Source organism: Euprymna scolopes, chromosome 19, assembly GCF_053919585.1.
Source record: "Euprymna scolopes isolate OS-2025 chromosome 19, ASM5391958v1, whole genome shotgun sequence".
Lineage (NCBI taxonomy): Eukaryota > Metazoa > Mollusca > Cephalopoda > Sepiida > Sepiolidae > Euprymna > Euprymna scolopes.
In genome coordinates, this window is record NC_136500.1 from 88,224,449 (window position 1) to 88,247,255 (window position 22,807).

The window sequence follows — 22,807 nt, forward strand, 5'->3', positions numbered from 1 at the left end:
CCAGCCGTGGATCGAACCTACAACTGTCATATTGACAGTCGGCAGTTCTCACCATTGGACCATGAATCAGTGCCATAAATATTTCTCCTCGAGTGTGTATTAAATCCACACTCGCCCGTCGCCACAGTGCTCTAACCATCAGCTTGTTTACAAACAAATTAATAGTGGGCTCTGCTTATATATATATATATATAATATTTTCATTTATATAGACAAATATTATATAGTCTAAATTTGAGAACCAGATGCCTTCAGTGGCACATAAGCTTTATTACGTCGCCTGGCGAGGACTTTTGGTGCTTGCCAACCAATTGTCCAAAACATTAGCATGTTCAGTGAAGCAACTATGTAATATTTGTCTATATAAATGGAAATATTATATTTTGCCCTTTTTTATTGAGCACTCTTAATAACCTCGTTTCAATTCATGAGTCTCCCCTCTTGAATACCTTTAATTTGGAATATATATATATATATATTTATTTATTTTTCTTTTTTATTACATTTTCACCCCAAACAAGGCACATTGCCACTTTGGTGCAGGGGGCTACTATAAGGGGCAACAACTACTGGGGTACTATGTAGGGATTTGGGCAGCAAGATGTTGGTTCACGTTGCACTTGAACTTCTGCACGTCAGTACAGTTGGGGAAGCAGGGACCTGGAATGGAATTCCAAAATCTAGCGGTTCTGGGGAAGAAACTACTGGAGTAGAAAGATCTTTTACATCTAGAGATCTCTACAGTGTGGGGGTGTTCACGTCGTTGGGGCACAAGTGCTTGCAGTTCATCAGAGCATTCACCATTAAAATACTTGTAAAACAGGCAGAGGGATGCAACGTTTCGTCGATGGGACAGAGGCTGAAGCTTAGATACCAGTTTAGGGCCTATCAGATTTGCGACTCTCTTTTGAACCTTGTCAAGGAGTGAGAGACTAGTAGCAGATGCACCAGCCCAAATATGACAGAAATACTCCATACATGGGCGAATGGTGGCCTTATAGAGGTACAGGATACTTTCGGGTGTTAGAAGTTTTCTAGCACAGTAGAGAGAGCCCACCTTCCTTGCAGCGGCCCTGGCAATGCCTTCAATGTAATTGTTCCAACTCATGTTTTCTGTCAACTTTAGGCCAAGGAGTTTGAAAGATGTACTCTCAGATAAAGAGTCGTTGGCCATTGCTATAGGTGGTAGAGAAGGTTTCTTGTAATTATTGAATGAAACTAGTTTAGTCTTGGAAGCATTGAATGTGACCATCCATTTTTGTCCCCATTCCACTACAGATTAAAGGTCATCCTCTAGTGTTTCTGCCATTTCTTTAGATATGTGTTCATTTGTTTTCCTGACATGCCTGTTATAGAGTGTGGTGTCATCAATATATATACCCATTTCAGAGGCAATTTTGTCGGGTAGGTCATTTATGAATATCAGGAACAGTAAAAGACCAAGGATAGACCCCTGGGGCACTCCCGCATTTATATCATATTGTTTGGATGTACGACCGTCGAGGACAACCTGGATTTTTCTCTTATCTTAGAAGGATTTAATTATGTTAAGTATTCTACCAGTGATACTGTATGATCTAATCTTCCTGAGGAGACCCTTATGCCATACCCTGTCAAAAGCCTTAGATATATCTAGAGCTACCGCTCTGCCCTCCCACCGCTTTGTCCAGTGAATGGTATATATGTTCAGAGATTACAGTTAGGATGTCTGTTGTGGAACGGGCTTGTCTAAATCCATATTGTTGGTCAGTCAGAAGTTTAGCATCTGTAAGGTGATGGACTAGAGCATGGTTAATTAAGGTCTCAAATATTTTGGCAAAAAGTGGGGGGGAGGTTAATGGGGTGATAATTTGATGGTTCAGTTCTTTTGCCAGAATTCTTGAATACTGGTACCACAGAAGCAGTTTTCCAACAGCCCGGAAAGCAGGATTCATTAAAGCATCTATTGTAGAGTTTGGAGAGGACTGGAGCTACTTCGGCTGAGCACTTTTTTAATAGCACAGCTGGGATGAGATCGGGTCCACATGCTTTTGAAGTGTCAAGGTTTTTTATGATAGCATGCACCTGAGCAGGGGTGATTTTCAGATCGTCTAGCGTGACGTCTGTCCGCATAGGAAAGTCAGGTAGGAGGTGGTTGAGAGGGTCCAGTGTGGAGTTTGTGGCAAACCGACTGGCAAGCATGTTAGCCTTCTCGATTGCTGAGCAAACAACCTCGTGATTGTTGGTTAGTGGGGGAATTGTTGATTGCCCATTATTTACTACACTGTTGTAGATTTTCCAGAAATCACGAGTTTCTAGTTTTTGTGCTTCGATGCATTGTTTAGTGGTTTCTGTAAATTCTCTCTTAGCTCTCGCTATTTCTTTCTTAACGTTACTTCTAGCTTCTATGTAATTCTGTATGTTTGAACTGGACTTATGTTGGTTAAATCTGCGGTATGCATGCTGCCTTTGAGCAATGGCAGTAGTAGCACAAGTCGAAGTAAACCATTGAGGAGAGTGGGGCTTGCTATAAAATTTCTGCATGGGAACATGTGCTTCAATTGCTGTTTTGAACCATTCAGTGGTCTCGTTTGCGCACTGTTCAGCAGGAAGAGAAAAAATATTTCCCCATGGGGCATCTCTGATAAGATCTCTGATGGCTTTCCAGTCAGCCTTTTTATAATATCTCGTTGTTTTGAGCAATGGCTCTTCAGTTTTGGGTCTAGAGTTTAGGGTGATTTCAACCATTATCACTGCATGATCAGCGTTCTCAAGTGGGCTGTCGGCATTCGTTATACAATCGGAAACTATGGTCAAAAACAGATCTAGAAGTGATGCCTGTTGTTCTTGCTTGTCTGGGAAACAGGTTGGAAACGTAACAATTTGTGATAGGGAGTGAAATATAGAGAAGCTATGAGTTGTGCTGCATGCTGCATCTGTGTAAGTAGAGAATCCAAGCCAGTTTTTGTGGTGGACATTAAAGTCACCAAATACATGTACTTGTCGAGGGAGAATGCTGTGTCTATGCTGTCAGAGACTTTGTTTATTATGGTGCAGTCCTGGGTCGAGGGAAAGCGGTAGAGAAAGTAAAAGTAGCTAATGTTTGTTGCAAGTTTAGTCTAAAGCACATAAAGGCTTGATAATCCGATTCTAGGTTTGTTTCTCTAGTCAAGGGAAGGGTATTACGAATGTAAACTCCAAGTCCGTGCATGTGTCTGTCAGAGTCCTTATGGCAGAGTGGGAGATATCCAGGCATGTTAAAGTAGTTAGAGGGGATGGAGGAGTGTAGGTTAGTCTCACTTAGTACTAAGATATCCGGGGTATTTGTTAGGAGAAATGCTTCAACATCATCTAAATTAGTTCTAAGGGTTGTGCAGAGTTCTTTTCCATGCGTGACATGGCACTACAAACATCCCGATATTTTACGACTCTTGATGGAGCAGCTGCTCTAAGTACTACCAGTCGGAAACAGCAACCAGAAACTGTCAATCCGGTACTCTCAACCCATCAGAGGAAGGTCAACCCAATCTAATTGCTCAGGTATATATGGTACTCAAGCACTCTCAAGTGCCCTGTTTTAGCGATGGGGCGTGTCGGGAGTGGGGAATACGGCGTTCATTGCCCTAGACAAGAAACAAGATCTACCACTGAGTGTTTCTATCAAATCACTTGATAGCATCTCTGTGCCTGACTAATAGGCAAAGAAGGAGTATGGAAGCCGGGCGATAGACAGAGCCTATCTACTTCTTAAGCAGTTTAGGTTTGCAAACCGGTAATTTGTTTGAGTCACCAGCTCAAGGAAGGTTGTCATTCAAGACTGAAGAGGCCTCCCTCCCCTTTGGTTTAGTTTCAGAGTTTTCCTTCTCCTAGACGGATGATCTGGGAAGATCTACTGGGTCCATCAGCACTGAGAGGGGTTGCTCCACGCCTGGGTTTTAATCCAGGTATTTCTGCGACCCCGCATGATTAGTTAATGTTACTGGGTTAGTTTGTAGAAGTTATATATCTGCTGAATAGTTACACTCCTCAAAGTGGTTTAGGGGCATTGCTATTTCATTGTTACTGGAATAAAGGGGATGAGTAGAGCTCATGCAGTGTAAGCAACTAAGATTGTAAAAAGGCTTATTAGAAAGGAGAGAATGTGGTTTGAGGCTTTCCCTTTATATTTTTTAAAATTCTATTTATGTTAGCTGAGGTCTAGGATAACGTTACAGTATGAGTAGGTATTAAGAATTGAACTACGAGTTGTGCTCAAACTATATTTTAGATGACAGGAGGGTTGAGATGTGAGTGCAATATAGTGCGGATAAAACAGTAAGTTTCGAGTCATGTGTAATTAGGTAAATAGATATATGGGCAGGTTTTCAGTAGATGCGAATAAAGTTGAAGTTGTAGGTATAAAGTGTGTTTATATTATTGAGTGAAGATAATTTCAGATTTCAAGTAAGGGTCATGGACATTTAGCATAACAAGGAGTATCGGTTCAGTTTCGTATTAATCGTTGCAAAACTATCTAGGAGGAGACATAGTCATGTAATGCAGATCGCTTTGCTTCCGCGTACATACTTTGGTTGTTAAATACCTAACCGAATAGGAATGAACTCTAATGCATGTCTAAGAGGTAGAAATGTATAGATGTTTAGTGATGACTAAGCAGTTAGCATGTGAGGGTTAGGGGCTGGAAGTTAAAGATTCTACTACAAATGCTGTGAAATATAGGAGTTAAGTGGCGGCTTGGTGGGAAGGAGCAGATTATTAGCGTTCAAGAGACAGGGGTTATTTACTTACAAATAACAGTAGATCTTCATTAGGATTAAAGTTTCAGGTAATGTTTAGTTTGAAATTAAAAAAAAAATTATATATATGTATATATATATATATATATTTGCAATTTTTTAATGTTTTTTTTTAATGTTTTACGATATATAATAACAGAAAATAGAAATATACAGATAAAATTTTCTTAACTATTTCATCAGAAATTTCCAAAAGTGTCTTTGTAAATACAGTTTATTACTATTAATCTGAGCTTCTTCAAGTTTATTCTTTAAATTTCTTTAGACTATTGAAAATGTGATTAGTGTATGTGTTAAAAAATATATCACTAAATTTAACAAATAATTTGTTGTATAATAGAAATATAGAAATATTTGCGAGATTGACTTTTTGAAATCTTTCTATCTAGTACATTTCAGGTTGTCTACTCTGCAATAAGACTGTAATAACACTGTAATAATACTACAAAAATACTGCAATAACACTGTAATAATACTGTAATAATACTGCAATAACAATGTAATAACACTGTAATAACAATGTAATAACACTGCAATAACAATGTAATAACAATGTAATAATACTGCAAAAATACCACAATAACAATGTAATAATACTCTAATAACATTGCAATAACAATGCAATAACACTGCAATAACACTAATAACAATGAATACTGCAATAACACTATAATAATTATGAAAAATTGTTTTACAGAGTAAAAAAATGCTGGCTCATAAGAGGAAAATAGAAATGAAAGAAAGGAAACGACTGATATTCACCAAAAAACTCCACAAAATGTATCAACTAGCAATGGCCCACCAAGCCACCTTTGCCAGGTAAGCATTTCTTATATTTTTTTTACATAACACTAAAAGGAAGACCCGCCATTTCTCATGATTGAATGAGGATCACTAGCACTTTTTTACCATGCTCATCGCATCAGATTAATTTCATTGTTTATACTCCCCTTTCCTGTTTCACCTCCTAATATAGTCGAAAGTAGTTGAAATGTCGGAAAACTTTCTGAATTAGTATCTTATATATATATAATTTCAATTTCATGAACATTAAATGCGTTTATTTAAAGTTTTAAGGGCGTTCTGTCCCCATGGGTCACTTAGTGGTGGGGGAACATAGAGATTCAGATCCACTTCCATTGTCTGCACTGAAGGATTTTATACATATGATAAATATATAATTATAAAACTCTGTGAACCATCCGGACATCCCTGCTTGCTTGAATATTGTATTATAATAAACTGGTATTCCTGTCTGTTTGTTTGTTTGTTCACAATTGAATAAATATCTACAACAGATACACTGTTTTACACATAAATTTACATACTGAAAATCGACTTATATACATATTTATTCCAGCACGATTCCTAATAAATAGTATATATACTATTTATTCAAAAGAAATATGCATTCTATGAGTAACCTTATTTGCATATTACATTCAAGAAAATCTAATTTGATAATTCGCTTGATGTTCTGGTTTGTTACCATAAAATCCTTTTAATTGCATTATTTACAAATATTATTTAAAGTTGATTTATTTAATCTAGTTTTAATTTAACTTATATTTAATTTCAATTATTTTCGTTTATTAATAGTTCACAACTGTTGCATTTAAAACCGGAAGTAAGCTTATTTATTTAGGTTGTGAGAGTTATTTCCCCTTTTAGCTATGAAAGTTACTTTGCTCTTGATTTCCATAGACCAAGGCGGATGTGTTTTATACTTCCCTAAATCCAACATGTGATCACTTTTCGTAACAAGTTAAGATATTCGATATCCTTAATCTTAAATCGTATGTGGCTTATGCCCCTACGATGCAATATCTTTTGATCGGGCAATGTAGAGCCTATAGAGATAGTAAATTTCATAAAAATAAGATATATTTGAACTTTTAAAGGAGGTTCGGGCCTCATAGTTCTGTTAGGCTAGGAGGGAATTCTGGATCGTTTCAATTATCTTATGAACATAGGTCCTTATTCAAGCACTGCCGGAGATGCTTGATAGTGTCATATATTGAAACCCTACGTCAGTAAGTAGTGATTATGTTAACTAGAATGAATTTTGGCAAGGGTCACATTAATACATGTTAGGATAACCTGACGACAAACGGAAATAGACCCAGTTGCGTCTGGTGTGTTGAAGTGAGGGGAGGGGAGAGAAGATCAAATGGTAGCTCCCTAGACAAAACGTGCTAGAAATGCAGGTGTTGAATGATATGATATAGAGATAATGCTTGGGAGACGGAACAGAGTTTTCAGTCAGTCGGAAGTGAAAAATGTTTAAATAAATAAAGGATTTTTTGTTTATAAAATCCATAATTTTTATTAATTAAGCTGTGGTAATTTTATTTATTTATTTATTTTTTTAAACGGTGCCATTTTTTTTGTTGTTCTAGAATACGTTTTTGTTTTTAATTATCACAACAAAAATTCAAGAATCCATGACTGAAACCAAGACCTTCAGCCTGACACTCAATCAACTGAGCTGTTTTGATTGGCTATCTGACTTGCAATGCTAAGTATTCTGTAATCGTACTGGCTTAAGGATAGACAGTTGCTTTTATTGTTTAGTTAAGATAGCATCCATTTCAAAAGTTTTTCTAGTTGGATGAAATATTATTTGAAATCGAAATGTATTTTTTCTGCTAAGAATGGGAACAAGAAAAGTATGATGAATCAGTATCAAATATAATAAAGTGATACATAACTCTTATTCCTCATTTTTCATTTAATTTATTTGTTTGCTCCTCTTAATAATGTTGAGCTTTCCTTTTCTTGATAAGTTTTGCTTTGTTAAAGATTTACTCCTTGATAACAAATGTGAAGGAAGAAAGCTAATAATTACAAAAAATGGAGAAAATAAAACTTGCTTTACTTTATTGCATAGAATTGCTTTTTATAGTTGAGTACTGGCGATGTTTGGAGATGCATTTTCCTTCAGAAGAGTCGAAATTAGAAAGGTTTTTTTATAGTTTGCGATTTAATTTTTTTCAAATAATATTTTATCCAACTAAAACATTTTTCAAGTGGACATCATTTTAACTTCATTGCAGATGTAACTTTATATCCTTAAGCCAGTAAATTAAATTCTGGAGCACAAAAGGGGGGTTCGTTATAATAGCCTTTGTAGCTCTTCAACTTTTTGAGTTAAAAAAATAAGAAGCTTTACTTTTGGAACTACACTTGTATAAAGAACTTTAAACCATAAAAGCTTTTATTAAAATGACTGGATTCAGCATTAAATAACCTGAAAAAGGTTGACATGCCATAAAATAAAATAACCAAACCAAACTACGTATGTATTATTATTATTATTTTCATGTAGGATTCTTGCAAAACATTCGGATGACTTTGGTCCTGATATGGATCCCCTTGGATCTTTCAAGGTAAGAGTTTTTGCCCTTTTAAATTTCAAACATTTTTTTTATTAATACAAGCAAAAATATACTCTTACTCTCCAATTATATATATATATATATATATATATATATATATATATATATATATATATATTTTACTAGAATAATTAAATATCTACAGACACTAGTGTTTCATCCTCTCGGGAATCTACAGTGCAGGGTGTCACGATTAAGACCAGTCGACAGATTCGAACCCAGCAATACAAGCCATCTCTGGCGTGATTAGCAAAGACTGTATCCAATCAGCTACCATTAACCGCGTGAAATAACGTTGAATTTAAACATTTTATTTTAAAATGTTTTTACGCCAGTTACAGTGATCTAATCCTTATACGATGATATATATATATATATATATATATATATATATATATATTCAGGCAAGTATTGTTAAATAGCACAGAATATTTTTGTTTAATGAGCTCTTTTTGTAAGTTTTCATGGTCAAATCTGTGCAAGGAAGTTCAATAGTCGTCTTCGTCCATCTGTTTTTTTGGGGTTTTTTTTGCAAGTACTTTCAACTGAGTTTCATCAGTCGTCTTCTGGCAGTTTTTGATTATTGTTTCATTTAAAATCTGGATGCTTTTATATGCTTCAGTTAAAATTACATTGAAATTACTTGAAATCATGAAGCATCTCGTGTGTAAAAAAAACAAAATACGTTTTTAACATTTAAGAACGTGGATAAACTAAATGTACAATGGTTTAAAGGTGTGATTTACAAACTGGTATAAAATTTATATATTTTTTTTTATTTTTTAATAATTTATAACTTTACATAACAACATTTGACCAAGAAATAAGAATGACAATTCGAAAAATTTAAAAATTACAAAAAACGTTTATTAAGCAAAAACACTCTGAATGTCTGAATGAAAACATGCTGTCTAAATACACAATATTTATATATATATATATATATATATATATATATATATATATATATATATATATATATATATGTTCAGTTTTCCTGAAGTACAGCCGATTGAAACAATTTTATGTTGATGTATGCTACTCCTCCAAAAAAGGAGGTTATGACTAGATGGATGGACACATAACACCAGAGCAGATACTACACTACCTCCCTTCCTCTAAGAGAGAGGATAATGCCTGGGAAAAATCTTTCATTACAACAGAATAAATATTACACTATACCTCCTCAAAAAGAATAAGGTCATGCTTGGAAAGATGGTATCATGACAACAAACCAAACTCCATTCCCCCGCCCCCTCAAAAACAGGGAGTAATTCATAACAAATGAACATATACTTCATTATCCTTACCTCAAAAGAAAGAGGTAATGACTGGGAGGATGATCTTATGACTACACAACAGATACTACACCAATGACCCTGTGAATAGAGTGTGGATAGAACAATAATACATTAATAGAAGTAATAGCATAGTTTTGACGTCAGACAGATATCAAATGTCCATTAGTAATAGAAGTACTTTTGAATGGGTAGCCAATCTGTAATACCTTTATTCCGGTTTCTAATTGGTTGCTAGCAGAGCGTGGCTTCATTTGATTGGTCAGAGTAGCTAATCTGTGCTGAAAATAGTTTCTGATGGGTAAATAATGTATAAGACCTGAGCTGAAAAATAATTTTCAACGGGTAAATAATCTGTGCAAGACCTGAGCTGAAAAATAGTTTCCGATGGGTAATTAATCTGTGTAAGACCTGAGCTGAAAATAGTTTCTGATGCGTAACTAATTTGTGTAAGACCTGAGCTAAAAAATAATTTTTAACAGGTAAATAATCTGTGCAAGACCTAAGCTGAAAAATAGTTTGTGATGGGTAACTCATCTGTTTAAGACTTGAGCTGAAAAATAGGTTTTGGTTGGCAACTAATCTTTGTAAAACCTGAGTTGAAAAATAATTTCTGATGGGTAACTAATCTGTGTAAAACCTGCGCTGAAAATAGTTTCCAATGAGTAACTCATCTGTATAAGACCTGAGCTGAAAAATAGTTTTTGATTGGTAGTTAATCTGTATAAATCTTGAATTGTAAAAGTTTTGCAGATGAAGAGCAAGATTCCTTCTCATATAGACATGAAAAATAATATGTGGGAATTCTAAAACATCCAGTATGTTTTATTAAGTGATTCCGATTTCTGATTGGTATCTAACAGAGCATAGCTCCATTTGATTGATCAGTTCCTATTTCCACTGTTTATAAATAGAACCTTCCAATTTTCTTTAATCATACTCTTTTTATTATATCAAAAATATTGCAACAAGTGTAATAATAGATTAATAGGCTTTTGTTGGTCAGGTACGTCCATCTGTGATGCATCATTTGGATGCCAATCTGGGCGGTGTGATATGGAAGACAGGCTGTTGTCCACATAGCACACCCTGTAGGAAGGCTATCACAGTTTTTAACACCAACACCATTGCAGGAACTGGTAGAATGAATTTATACACAATGTTGAACGACGGCAGATTTTTCTTTAAGATTTTTCTGAAGTCTTTCCCATGGATGGGTATCTCACAAGACAGAGGAGATTTAAAATCAGGGGTTACCTTCTCCTAGATGGACTGCCTTTCAGAGCTTACGAGCTCCACCTACATAAAATAGTAGATTAATAGGAGTAATAGTATAGTTTGTCTTCAGGCAGGCTCTCGCCAATCTTTCACGAGAAACACTCGTCTGGCTGAAACTACTGTCAATAATTTTCCCCACTCTTTATCTGTGCCTAAATCAAAACGTAGATTCCATGAACAAAGCTTCTTTCTCAGAAGTACATGCCTGTGGAACTCTGTTCCGATTGCCTGTTTCCCACCTGACTACAACTTGGACGTCTTCAAGTCCAACATAAACAAACTCCTGACAAACCGCCCCCTTAAGTAAGACACTCTATCAAAACCCCCAATACTAACGATTACTACAATACTATCTCATTGATTACTGTACATGCAATAACCCTTATCCCTGAGTGGCCTTCGGGCCTTGATAAGTACCCCCATGTAAAAAAAAACAAAAAACAAATCTTCATTAGTAATTTATTTAATCTAATCATTAATCAGTTTTAATGGCATTCAATTATTTCTTTTCAAGTTGTTTTTTTTTACGGGAGTATTTTCGTTAGTTACTATCCACCCCGCTTGCAATAAGAGTTTGCAACTGCAACAGAGGAGCAAGATTCGATCCTTAGGTGAGTTCTACCAAAAACTCAAAAATATTACTTGATGTTTCTTTGCTAAACACTGTTGGATAGCCGGGGTCTACATATATGTACGTGGTGGAATGCTAAAATTATCACTCTAGAAAAGACAACATGATTCCATTTCCATTTGATGAAAACCGGTTTTTATTTTTTTTGTTGCAGATCATCTACTAGTTGGCCAGTTGTGTACAAATCCCAAGAGCGATAGTAGCCTTCTATCATGTCTGAAAGTGACACAATGTTCAACAAGCGAGATTAGAGATGCGTCTCTGTACAACTTATGCTCTCTACCGATCCAAGTTATGACAACAGGACCATTACCAGCACCCTCAAAATGCAAATCCAGACGATTTAATGTTTGAAAACACAGTTTAACGCATCGGATGACCTTTTGAAGGTGGTGAGTGGAAGCCCAAGGCCGAAGACATTGCCAGGAAGATCCAGACCAAGGAGTTCATCAAAAAGGGCCCAACAATCATTGATGAAACTCCCCAGCGGCCTATTCGGCAAATTGACAGAGATTTAGGCATCTCACACACAACTGTGAATGCATGTGTGAAGGACAACTTGAAATGTAAGTCCTACAGGCGCCAGAACAGCCAGATCTTAACTGAGAAGAAAAAAAAAGCTTAAGCTAATCAAGTCCGTCAGGTTGCTCAACAAACTGAAGCATTCCAAAAAGCCAAACATGATCTGGTTCAAACGAAAAGAACTTCTGTCAGGACCAAGTTCACAACAGTCAAAACCATCGCTGGATTGCCACGAATAATAGGACGTGCCCAGGATGATGAAAATCCATGGTTATGGTTTTTGGTGTGGTTTCAAGTGAGGACCACATTATACCACTTCACATCTTCAAAATCGGCTTGAAAGTCAACACCAAAGTGTACCTAGATGTGCTAAAGAGTGTGGCGATCCCCTGGTGCAATCAGGTGGACGCTGGCAGACCCTGGGTGTGGCAGCAGGACTCGGCGCCAGCCCACAAGTGCAAAGAGACCCAGGCTTTGCTTTATAAGGAATGCCACGACTTTGTACCCTTCTCTCACTGCCCCCCCCCCACCTCTTCCTCCCACAATCTGGACCTGTTGGACTACTTTGTTTGGTCATATGTCGAGAATTTCACTAGCATGACCTACCACAACACAAAAGCCAGCCTTATTGCCGCTATCTGCGGAGTATTCACCAAGCACCCACTAGCGCATGTGGAGAAAGCACACTTCCAGTTCCGGACCCATATCGAGACGGTGATTGAGGTTGAAATCAGCTACATTGAATAGATGTCAGCTCTACTACATAATCAAGTTTCCTGAATTGATTTTTTTCAATAAAATTTTAAATAAAGCTGTAGTGTTGTTTTCTTTAAGGAGGCAATTTTATTGTTCCACCTTGTATGTGTGTGCGTTGTACATAATGAATCTCTTTATTTTGTTAACGTGTCGTCTTTTCCCATATGCTATCATCTAGTGTATAAATGCTTCTCTTACACAACTCCCAGTTACAAACTGTTCAAATCTAACTCTCTATTTTCTGCGTGTGATCGCTAAAGGCCTAAAAACTAAAATATTTAAATATTCATTGGCTTAAACTAAATAACACCACATAAACATTTCTTAAACCTAAATTTAAAAGTCTATATGCAAATCAAATGTTACGACCTCCATTGTGCATGCTAATATATGTATATACAATATATAGCTATGCCTAACCGGCGTTGGTCAGGATTATTTTATTTTACTCTCATTAATAATTTATGTGACATTTGTGTTCTCTTAAAAAACAAAAACTTTAAAAAGTGAAAAGTTAACCAAACAAAGGTAAGTAACTCTGTATTTGTCCAAACGAATTTACCTTTCTTTAAAGTAATATTTTTTTAATTTCGTTTTCATCCCAAACAAGGCACAGTGCCACTTTGATGCAGGTAGCTACAATCGGGGCCATAAGTTGTAGGGATACTATGTGGGGAGTTGAACAGCAAGATATCTGTTCACATTACACTTGAACTTCAGCATGTCAGTACAGTTGGAAAAGCAGGAACCCGGAAGGAAGTTCCAAAGTCTAGCAGTTCTGGAGAAGAAACTATTAGAGTAGAAGGCTCTCTTAGATCTAAGGATCTCTACTGTGTAGGGGTGGGATTTTGCTGCTTGCTGGGTTTGTTGGGGGTATTTACGTCGAGGGGGTATAAAGGCTTGTAGTTCGTTGGAGCATCCACCATTAAAATACTTGTAAAAGAGGCAGAGGGATGCACATTTCATCGATGGAACAGAGGCTGAAGCTTAGATGACAGTTCAGGATCTATCAGGTTGGCAACTCCCCTTTGAACCCTGTCCAGTAGCAAATGCACCAGCCAAATGTGATAACAATACTCCCTACATAGGCGAATGGTGGCTTTGTAGAGGTACAGGATACTTTCAGGCGTAAGTAGCTTTCTAGCATGGTAGAGAGAACCCACATTCCTCGCAGCGGCCCTGGCAATGCTCTCAATGTATCTTTTTCAACTGATGTTCTCTGTGAACGAGGAGTTTGAAAGAAGTACTTTCGGTAATGTATTTTTGGCTATAGGTGAACATATAAGACGTTACTCTGTATTTGTCAAAACAAAGTTATCTTTTTTGAAAGTAATATATCAACCAAACAAAAAGAAGTACCTATTTACTATGCCTCCCCACGGGGCAGAGTTAGACACCAGGGTCGTTTTTTAACGTGGAGAAAAGGTACAAAAATAAAAATTGTCTCAATCGTGAAGGATTTCTCCTCCACTGAAAGAGAACAAGAAATAGAAGTGCAGCATCTGAAGAAGAAGTAACTCTGTAGTCTTCAAAACAGAGTTACCTCTCGTTGTTTAAAATAAAAACTCAACCAAACAATGACAAATAACTTTATATTAACTTTCTGTTTTTCTTAAGATAGCATAATTTTGAAAGTTATTCCAGGTAGATGAAATCATTTCTTAACGACTTAAATCAAACGACATTTTTTCTTGCTCGTCTCGGTTGATTGTTTAGCTTTTTCATATAAAGCGAAACGGTTCGAAAAAGTGGCAAAGCATTTCTAGGCCTTCAGGCCGGGATTGATGCTTCTCTTAATTTACTTGGTTCTTAGTCAATGTAGAGGAAACCCTTCATACTGAGACAATTACTATTTTTTTTTTAATACTGCCAGAATGCCCCCTTTTTTAGCAGATTTGGCTGCTTTGTCAACTCTTTGCCTTTTTCTCCTCTATGGTTAGGAGTCCAGCATAAAAAATTTCTTTATTGTTTAGTTTGCATAGTTTTACGATGAGGGGATTTTCAAAATTTTTATTTTGTAGCGATGTGAATACCGCTAGTGAATCTGAAAGCATGTTTTTGGTAATTGCTGTTTGAAATAATGTCAAGTGCTAATTTCATTGTGTACGCGGCTACTTTAAAGATTTAAGATTTTTATTTTGTAGCGATGTGAAAGATTAAGCTTTCTGTTAAGGTTTTTCGTGCGAAAACAAATAAGTACCATGGCAGAAAGCGGGAACTTTACCTGGCCCCTGGCCAGATTTAAAAGCAACGCTCATTTCTGTGCACGCATGGCGACTCCTATGATTCTTAATCATATGATTAATTACCAACTCATTGAATTCACTATCCTCTTTGGCCTAATGGTTAGCGAGGAAGACTAATTACCTTACATTTTCAAGTTCAATCTCACCTCTCTCTCTATCTTTTAAAAAAAATTTTTTATTTCATCATGTGCCAATATCCTCTACCCGCGCAAAAGTTAATTACAAACTCATTTAATTCACTATCCTTTCTTTTTTACATTCTTTTCCTCGTTCGGGTTCGAGCCTGCCTGCCTGCCTACTACCACTTTTTTTATTTTTGCTCAACACACATCTCCAACACCCAGGCAATGCCGGGCATCCAAGCTAATCTATATATATAAAAGCAAAAATGTCTGTGTATTTGTGTGTGTGTGTGTGTGTGTGTTTGTGTGTGTGTGTTTGTATGTCTACCAAAAACTTTCGCCAGATCAGTATCATTTTCAATCTCGAACCATCCGACGACAAATATCGAAAAATTGGCCGAAAACATTCATTTCTTCACCCTCAACCAGACCCTTTTCTACAAGGAGGGGTGGAAAAAAATCCTTCCTTCATGACAAGATGGCTTCTATGCATGCGTCAACACGCGCAAAAGACGTTGTACCTTGAATTTGTTTAAATATTATAAAAACCGACCTACATTTGCCCACGCATCCATAGTAAAATGGATAAAGTGACAGCGTTGTTATCTCAAGATTGCAGGTTCAATCCGAGTTATCAGATATTTGGGGTTTTTTTTGATTTTTAGACTTTTTTATATTGAAACAAGGTTATTTATACCACTTTTTTTTTTTTTTTTGCTTTTCGCTGTGTTTTTTTTTTGTTTTTGTTTTTCTGCTTTATTTTGGTTTTTGTTTTTCCGATGTTTTTAAAGAAGTTCTACGTTCGTTTGCTGTTTTTTTTTTGTTTTTGTTTTTCCGATTTTTTAAGAAGTTTAAACAGGGTTATTATTTCACTTATTCTTTAACCCCCCCCCCTACACACACCTCCAGACACCCGCGCAACGCCGGGTACCCCCGCTAGTCTAATATATAAAAAGCAAAATGTGTATCTGTTTGTATGTGTGTGCGTGTGTTTGACAGAGGCGACGGATCCTCATGAGATCGGTATTGTTTTAAAGCTCGACCTTTCGGATGACAAATATCGAAAAATTGGCCCAAAAACATTAATTCCTTCACCCTAAACTGGGCAGTTTTTTACAAGGAGGGGTCGTTTTTTTTGCATCACCATTTTTATAAGTCATCATATCGGTTGCTTAATTTTAACGTTCTGAACTTTTGGTTGAACGATGGAGACATTGGCAAAAAACGTCACATTTTTTTCCTCCTTCGCATTATGGGTTCAAGCCTGCCTGCCTACTACCACTTTTTTATTCTCTCTTCACCCAAACTGCTCACTGTTGTTCCCCCCCCCCGCTACTATTAATTTATTATTTTTTTAATCCCCCCCACCCTCTGCCGGTCTTCCTTACTCAACTCAAGCAACACCTGGGAACCCTACTATTCTACCACATTTTTTTTAACACGTTTAATTCCCCCCCCCCCTCTGGGGATCCTTACTACACCTTCACACACCCAGGCAATGCCGGGTACCCCCGCTAGTCTAATATATAAAGGCAAAGTGTTTGTGTGTTTGTATGTCTTGCAAAAACTTTTGACAGAGGCAACAGATTTTCACGAAATCGATATCATTTTAAAGCTCGACCCTTGGAACGACAAGTATTGAAAAATTGGCCAAAAACATTAATTCCTTAACCCTTTTGGTTTTTTTGGGGTTTTTTTTTCCTTCTCTGTATTACGGGTTTGAGACTGCCTGCCTACTACCACTTTTATTTATTTATTTTTTTATCTCTCCATCCAAACTGCCTACTGTTGTTTCATCTCTCCCCACCTCGCTACTACCAATTTATTTTTTTTAAATACCCCCCCCCCGGGATCCTTACTCGTCCCAGGCGGGGCTGGGGAACCCCGCAACTATATCACTTTTTTTAAAAACCTTTTAATCCCTCTCCCCCCCGAGGTTCCTTACTACACCACCTCGACACACTCGGGCAACGCCAGGTATCCCTGCTAGTGTTAATATAAAAGCAAGAAAAGTGTAGTTTTTGCAGACCTGTGCAACTCTCTTCTGTTTTCCTGTTTCCCACCTGACTACAACTTGGATGTCTTCAAGTCAAAATTCCTGTCTTAAGTAAGACAATTTATCAAATCTCCATTACTAACGATTACTACGATATTATCCCATTGATTACTGTACACGCAATAACCCTTATCCCCGAGTGGCTTCCAGACCTTGATAAGTGGTGCCTTCCATGTAAAAAAAAACGTCCTTGAGACAGCCTAAGATATAAGACCAAGCCGTATTATTTGGATTCCTCAGATTACTGTTCTCATCATGAGTTTTATTTTCACAACGTTTCGGTTGATGAAGCCGCGGACCTTCTACAAGTGTATCTTGTTGAACTTGGGAATCTTTCTATCTATCAAAGTCAGCAATCTTTCTGTCAAACTCAGGAATATACACAGAATTTCGAATGGAACTCGTTATTTAATCCATGAGAGTAGCATGCTCTCGCTGTAGGAAAGTTTTGCACACAGACACACACACATAGACACTAGTGTTTCATTCTTTCGCAATCATCAGTGCAGGAAGTGACAATTGCTGCTGGTCAAAGGATTTGAACCTCATCATGAAGCCACCCTTGACTCCATTTGCAAGAACAGTTACACCTAGGTCACTACCAATCGCCCAGAGAATTATGGGAAATTTATCGTCTATAAAGCACAGTGTTAAGACGATCTATAGTGATCAAGCAATGGAAGTTGCGATCTCACACAAAGCCTTTTTATTTCCTAGACAGTGCTCAACTTTAAGAAAGTAATTTCTTAAAGAGGCGAAATGATTATAAATTATAAATAATCATTTTTTTTATACCTACAGGCACTAGTGTTTTATGCTTTCGCAATCATCAGTGCAGGAAATGACAACTGTTGCTGGTCGAAGGATTCGAACTCTGCCACAAAGACATCCTTGACTTCATTTGCAAATAATATTACCCCTAGGCCACTGCCAACAAAAGTACTAGTTTTAGAACTTGAGCTGGTGGTATTTTAAGTTACATTTGGTTAAAATCTGCTAATTTGGAGGTTTCGTCCTGCCATGTTTCCTAGGAGTAACTGCGGCCAATGCAAACGCACATGATGTGTGCTAATCAGAGTGCAACAGTAGGAAAAAGCAGCAAGCACACGTGACTGTTTCTACCAGATCAGTCTGTCTGAAGATACAGTCTTCTTGACCTAAAATGCACCAAACATTGTTCTTCAAAGCCAACAGCAAAGCAAACAATTTTTCTTTACAAAACAACCAGTAGTAAATATTTAAATACATAAAAAAAAACTTGAAGCATTAAAACTTTTACCAAAATGACCAGGTTTGTACATTAAATAACCTGAAAAGTGTTGATATGCTATAAAACAAAACAACCAAACTAAACATTACGAATAAAAATTTGAAGATATAAAGAACTTGAAGCATAAAAACTTTTACTAAAATTACTGGATTCAGCACTAAATAGCCTGAAAAGCATTGACATGCTGTAAAAGAAAGCAGCCTTGGTGCCTGGAAGTGTGAATGTGCCGCTAGTGTTAATATGTTGACATATTTGGCAGCTAGGTTTGTTATCTGTTTTCTTTCCTTGAGGTGCGAGGGGGGTGCTATTTAATTTTATGGATGTTAAAAGAGAATGTAGGTTAGGGAGCTGTCATTTTGCGCTAATGGGAGGTTATTGTATATTGTGTTGAGGGGGGGGGATCCTGTTGCAGTTGTCTGAATATCTGCTTGAGAGGGCTGTGTAGATTTTTAGTAGTATTGTTAAAGCTAAAGCCAATAAAACAAAACATATACTCACTAGAATATTCACCATGAATAAATATTAGAAGAGATAAAGAACTTAAAATATAAAAACTTTTATCAAAATGACGGATTCGACATTAACTAACTTAAAAAGTGTTAATGTACCGTAAAACCAAACAACCAAATCATGCTAATTTCTGCACTTTTTTTTAGGCAATTGTCCTCATTGACTTTTCATTAAAATTGAATAAATTGTTTCTTTCATCTTATATCTGTGTTTATATATAATTCAAAATATCTGCCTTTCTTATAGCATCTCCTTATATATAATAAAAAGTCTACAGAAATTGCCCTCTGCACCAAGGTAACGTAACAATTGCAAAATCTACAGAGGAAGGAGTTCCTATTTTTCTCTCTAAATATTAAGTCCTACCACCGCTACCAGTTGACACCGGGAACAATTCTACATTTTCCTACACTATTGAGATTACACCGATCGTAACTGCTTAATAGATGCATAGACATACCATAATCTTTCCGTTTTTCTATACACAATTAATAAAATCTCTCTACACATAGTTCGGCTCTCCCGATTCACTGAGCTCTGACCATTCTAATATTCTAGAATTCTATTCTTCTTTACATTAACGAACAGTTACTGACATTAAAATATGGCGTCACTATACAGAACTTCTATTGTTAATGTACAATGCCACTTCTCTGGTGAAAAATAATTACACACACACACACATTTATATATATATATATATATATATATATATATATATATATATATATATCATATTTATATTTGTTATTTATTCTATTTGCAGTTTATTTCCGTTTTTTTATTTGGACATTCGTACGTACGTCTGTTGGTGTGTGTGTGTGTGTGTGTGTGTGTGTGTGTGTGTGTGTGTGTGTGTGTGTGTGTGGCTACACATGCGTCTCCCTATTACTTTGTTGTTTTTTAAAAAGTTTTCTTTTAATTTTTTTTTCATCGATTTAGTATTTATAAAACACTATACGTTTATACAGATTTAAAATCGGCTACAATTTTTATTATACGATATTTGTAAATGCGAGCTCAAATACATGTCCATAGTAAAATTAAACACTCATGTTTACACCTTTTTCAACCTAAGGTATCAACAAGTATTGGGAACATACATTTTTGCCTTTTGTTTTGGTGTTTCTTTTCCATTTCCACTAAGCTATGGCAACGGATGTCCGGTTACCGCTAGTTTTACAATATTTTACATCTTATACAGACGTCAGGCGGGGGCCATACAATCAAAATTTGTCCCGGGCATCGCCAGATATCCCTACACGTTGCTTGTCTATAGTCCCTACTTTATACACGTCTTTAAATATTTTAGTGCTTCAACAATCATGTTCCTTTTCTTTCATCGACGATTGACTTTTTCCTATAAAATGCTGATTATTCCTGGCCGGACCACAGCGTCAGGTGTCAAAATAAATTACCGCTCAAAGACAACAAAGCTGAAAATCACATTTTTCACTTTGGTACCATTTTTTTAAATTTTTTTTTATGCAAAACGTTATAAAAAATCAGCATAACCATTAAAGTTAGAGATCAGTCGACAGGAAATAAATCTTCATAAAAAGAAACAATTCATCTCACCAATACACAATGTAGAGAGACAACGAGATTCTATTGTTGAGACATTTGTTATTTCAGATGTTGGCTGTCTTTTGCTGCACAGCGTTGCATACCATTTAAGCTTAACATTCCGAAAAAAAGGATATTCTTATGATGTGTTCTGGCATTGAAGAGGTTTTCAATGGTTACAATCTCGTTTGTTTCTACTTAGTTTGTTCCATGAGAGAGTCGAGTTAGGCACAAGATCGGTTATTAACGTGAAGGAAACCCAGCTATCCCCAAAAAGGAGCAATATGAATTGAAACAAAAATTTGAATTACTTCAGTCTGAAAGAAATTCTCCTTTACTGGGTGAGGACAGAACTCAGTGCTGCATCAGAGCAGCAATCTATTTAGTTGAATTACAAAAAAAAATGACAATTTTTTAAATTTAATTTAGGCATTATGATTTGATTTTGATTGATGGAAGAGGGCGAATATCATTCTTTTTGACAACAAAAACTTGGGGCGTTTCTACACTATTAGAACAAAATTTTGTAATCGATAAATGGAGTTTTCAGATAAAAACCAATGGTTTCAACAGATTTTTTAAAATAAATTCTAATAAGCTACAATATTATCTTCCAAATTATGCAGTTGAAATTACCCAAATATTACTGAATTATTTAAACAAAACAACTTTAATCGTGTTAGCAGATGAAAATGTTCTGCCATCTTGTTTAAATCGAAACGGAAAATTACCTCACTTTTGAATGCTCCTGTGTTTCACGATCGTTTTCATCAAAATCTATTTTTTTATTTTCTTTAATAATTTTCTACCTTATCGATTTTCGTAATTTTTTTATATAATCATCTTAAAAATACGAGGAATATATAGATACCATTGTTTTCACGTGAAATTCGGTATTACGATTTCCGAAATATCGTTCCAATAGTGTAGAAGCGCCAAAACGTTTGCTTAATCTAAGCTAAATTCTTTTGCCTAAATGGCGCAACTATTCTTGGAATCATGAGGATGAGTCTCCCTGCTGCTTTGGTTACTTGGAGACTTGGGCAGAAAATTACCAATCAAGAATCCGTTCTTGACAATCAGCCCGACACGTGCGGGGCCAGAAACTGGGACAGTTCCTGTCGGATAGAGGTATGCCGCCTGATTATTATCTAGGAGGTTCATCCTCTCAGGCCTGGCTTTTGTGTGGGGCAAGTTTATTGCTTGTTGTCCGAGGCTCTCCTACCGGGGAATGCTAATGGGGATGCCCAGGCAATTTTTGCTAGGCCAAAGTTCCCCTCCTATAGGGGTGCTGGCTGGGCTCCCACACTTTTTGACCTCGTGTCACATCATACTGAGATGGGCCGCATGTAAATATCTACCACATTTACTCTATGGCTTTCAGTCTACTTAAAATCGTTTGGATGAAATTTTATTTACCAATAAATATACAGCATATTTCATTAAATAAAACAGACGTTTTTTGTCTATTGATTCTATTTTCGATCCGTCCCAACTTCTGAACAACAGTCTTCACTTCTGGTGGGAACTGGCTGATGTAATCACCATATTTATCATAAGCCCGAGTACTTTCCAATCCTTTAGGATTCATTATCAGGGGTAAATTAATCTAACTGGTTTTGAACAATTTATATATATATTTTTTCATTGGTTAATTATTTATCTTTTTTTCCATTGATTAAAATTAATTATTTATTTATCTTTTTTTCCATTGCTTAAAATTAATAGCATCCTGAAATGTTTGCAAAACTATCAAAATAATTAATTCTACGAACATTTCAGGATGTTATTACTATTGCTAAAGTTTATTTTATTAATAGTTGGTTTTTTAGATTTTATTAGTTGTGCTTCTAGTATTTCAAGTTTCCGTTTATTATTGGTTTGTTCAAGTGTAGATGTGTTGTCAACTAAAATTGAAGACTATTATTCGGAAGTTGGAAATGATCGAAAATAGAATTAATAGACAAAAACATCTATTTAATGAAATATGCCATAGAGAAAAACGCTGCCTAACTACACAATATATATATATATATATATATATATATATATATATATATATATATATATATATATATATAAATTAATACATTAAATACTTTTATATGCAAAATCCGATCCCGCATTTTGCTAATTCCTGTCCTCTGATGAGAAGGAGAGTATTTTTTCAAAACTCTGTGGATTAAGGACTATCCACTTATTTTGTGCTTCCTTTTTTAAAATTAAATATGTTTTTTACTCTTTTTCAAGATGTCTTTTAACATGTTTTATTAATCATTTGTTCATATATATATATATATATATATATATATATCGATACCTCCGTTCAGTCTCAAAAGACAAAGAATATCCCCCGTAGGGGCAGCTGTGCGTGAAATT

The 22,807-nt window shown here is 36.0% G+C and overlaps 1 protein-coding gene across 1 annotated transcript in view; it reads left to right on the forward strand.

Moving 5' to 3' along the window:
* The window catches only part of LOC145240280 (uncharacterized), a 68,228-nt gene that overhangs the window by 33,301 nt on the left and 12,120 nt on the right, over positions 1 to 22,807 (forward strand). Inside the window, exons 7-8 of the mRNA XM_080103862.1 lie at positions 5,473 to 5,594; positions 8,104 to 8,164. Coding sequence (XP_079959988.1) covers positions 5,473 to 5,594; positions 8,104 to 8,164 — 183 coding nt within the window. The remainder of the gene's footprint in view (positions 1 to 5,472; positions 5,595 to 8,103; positions 8,165 to 22,807) is intronic.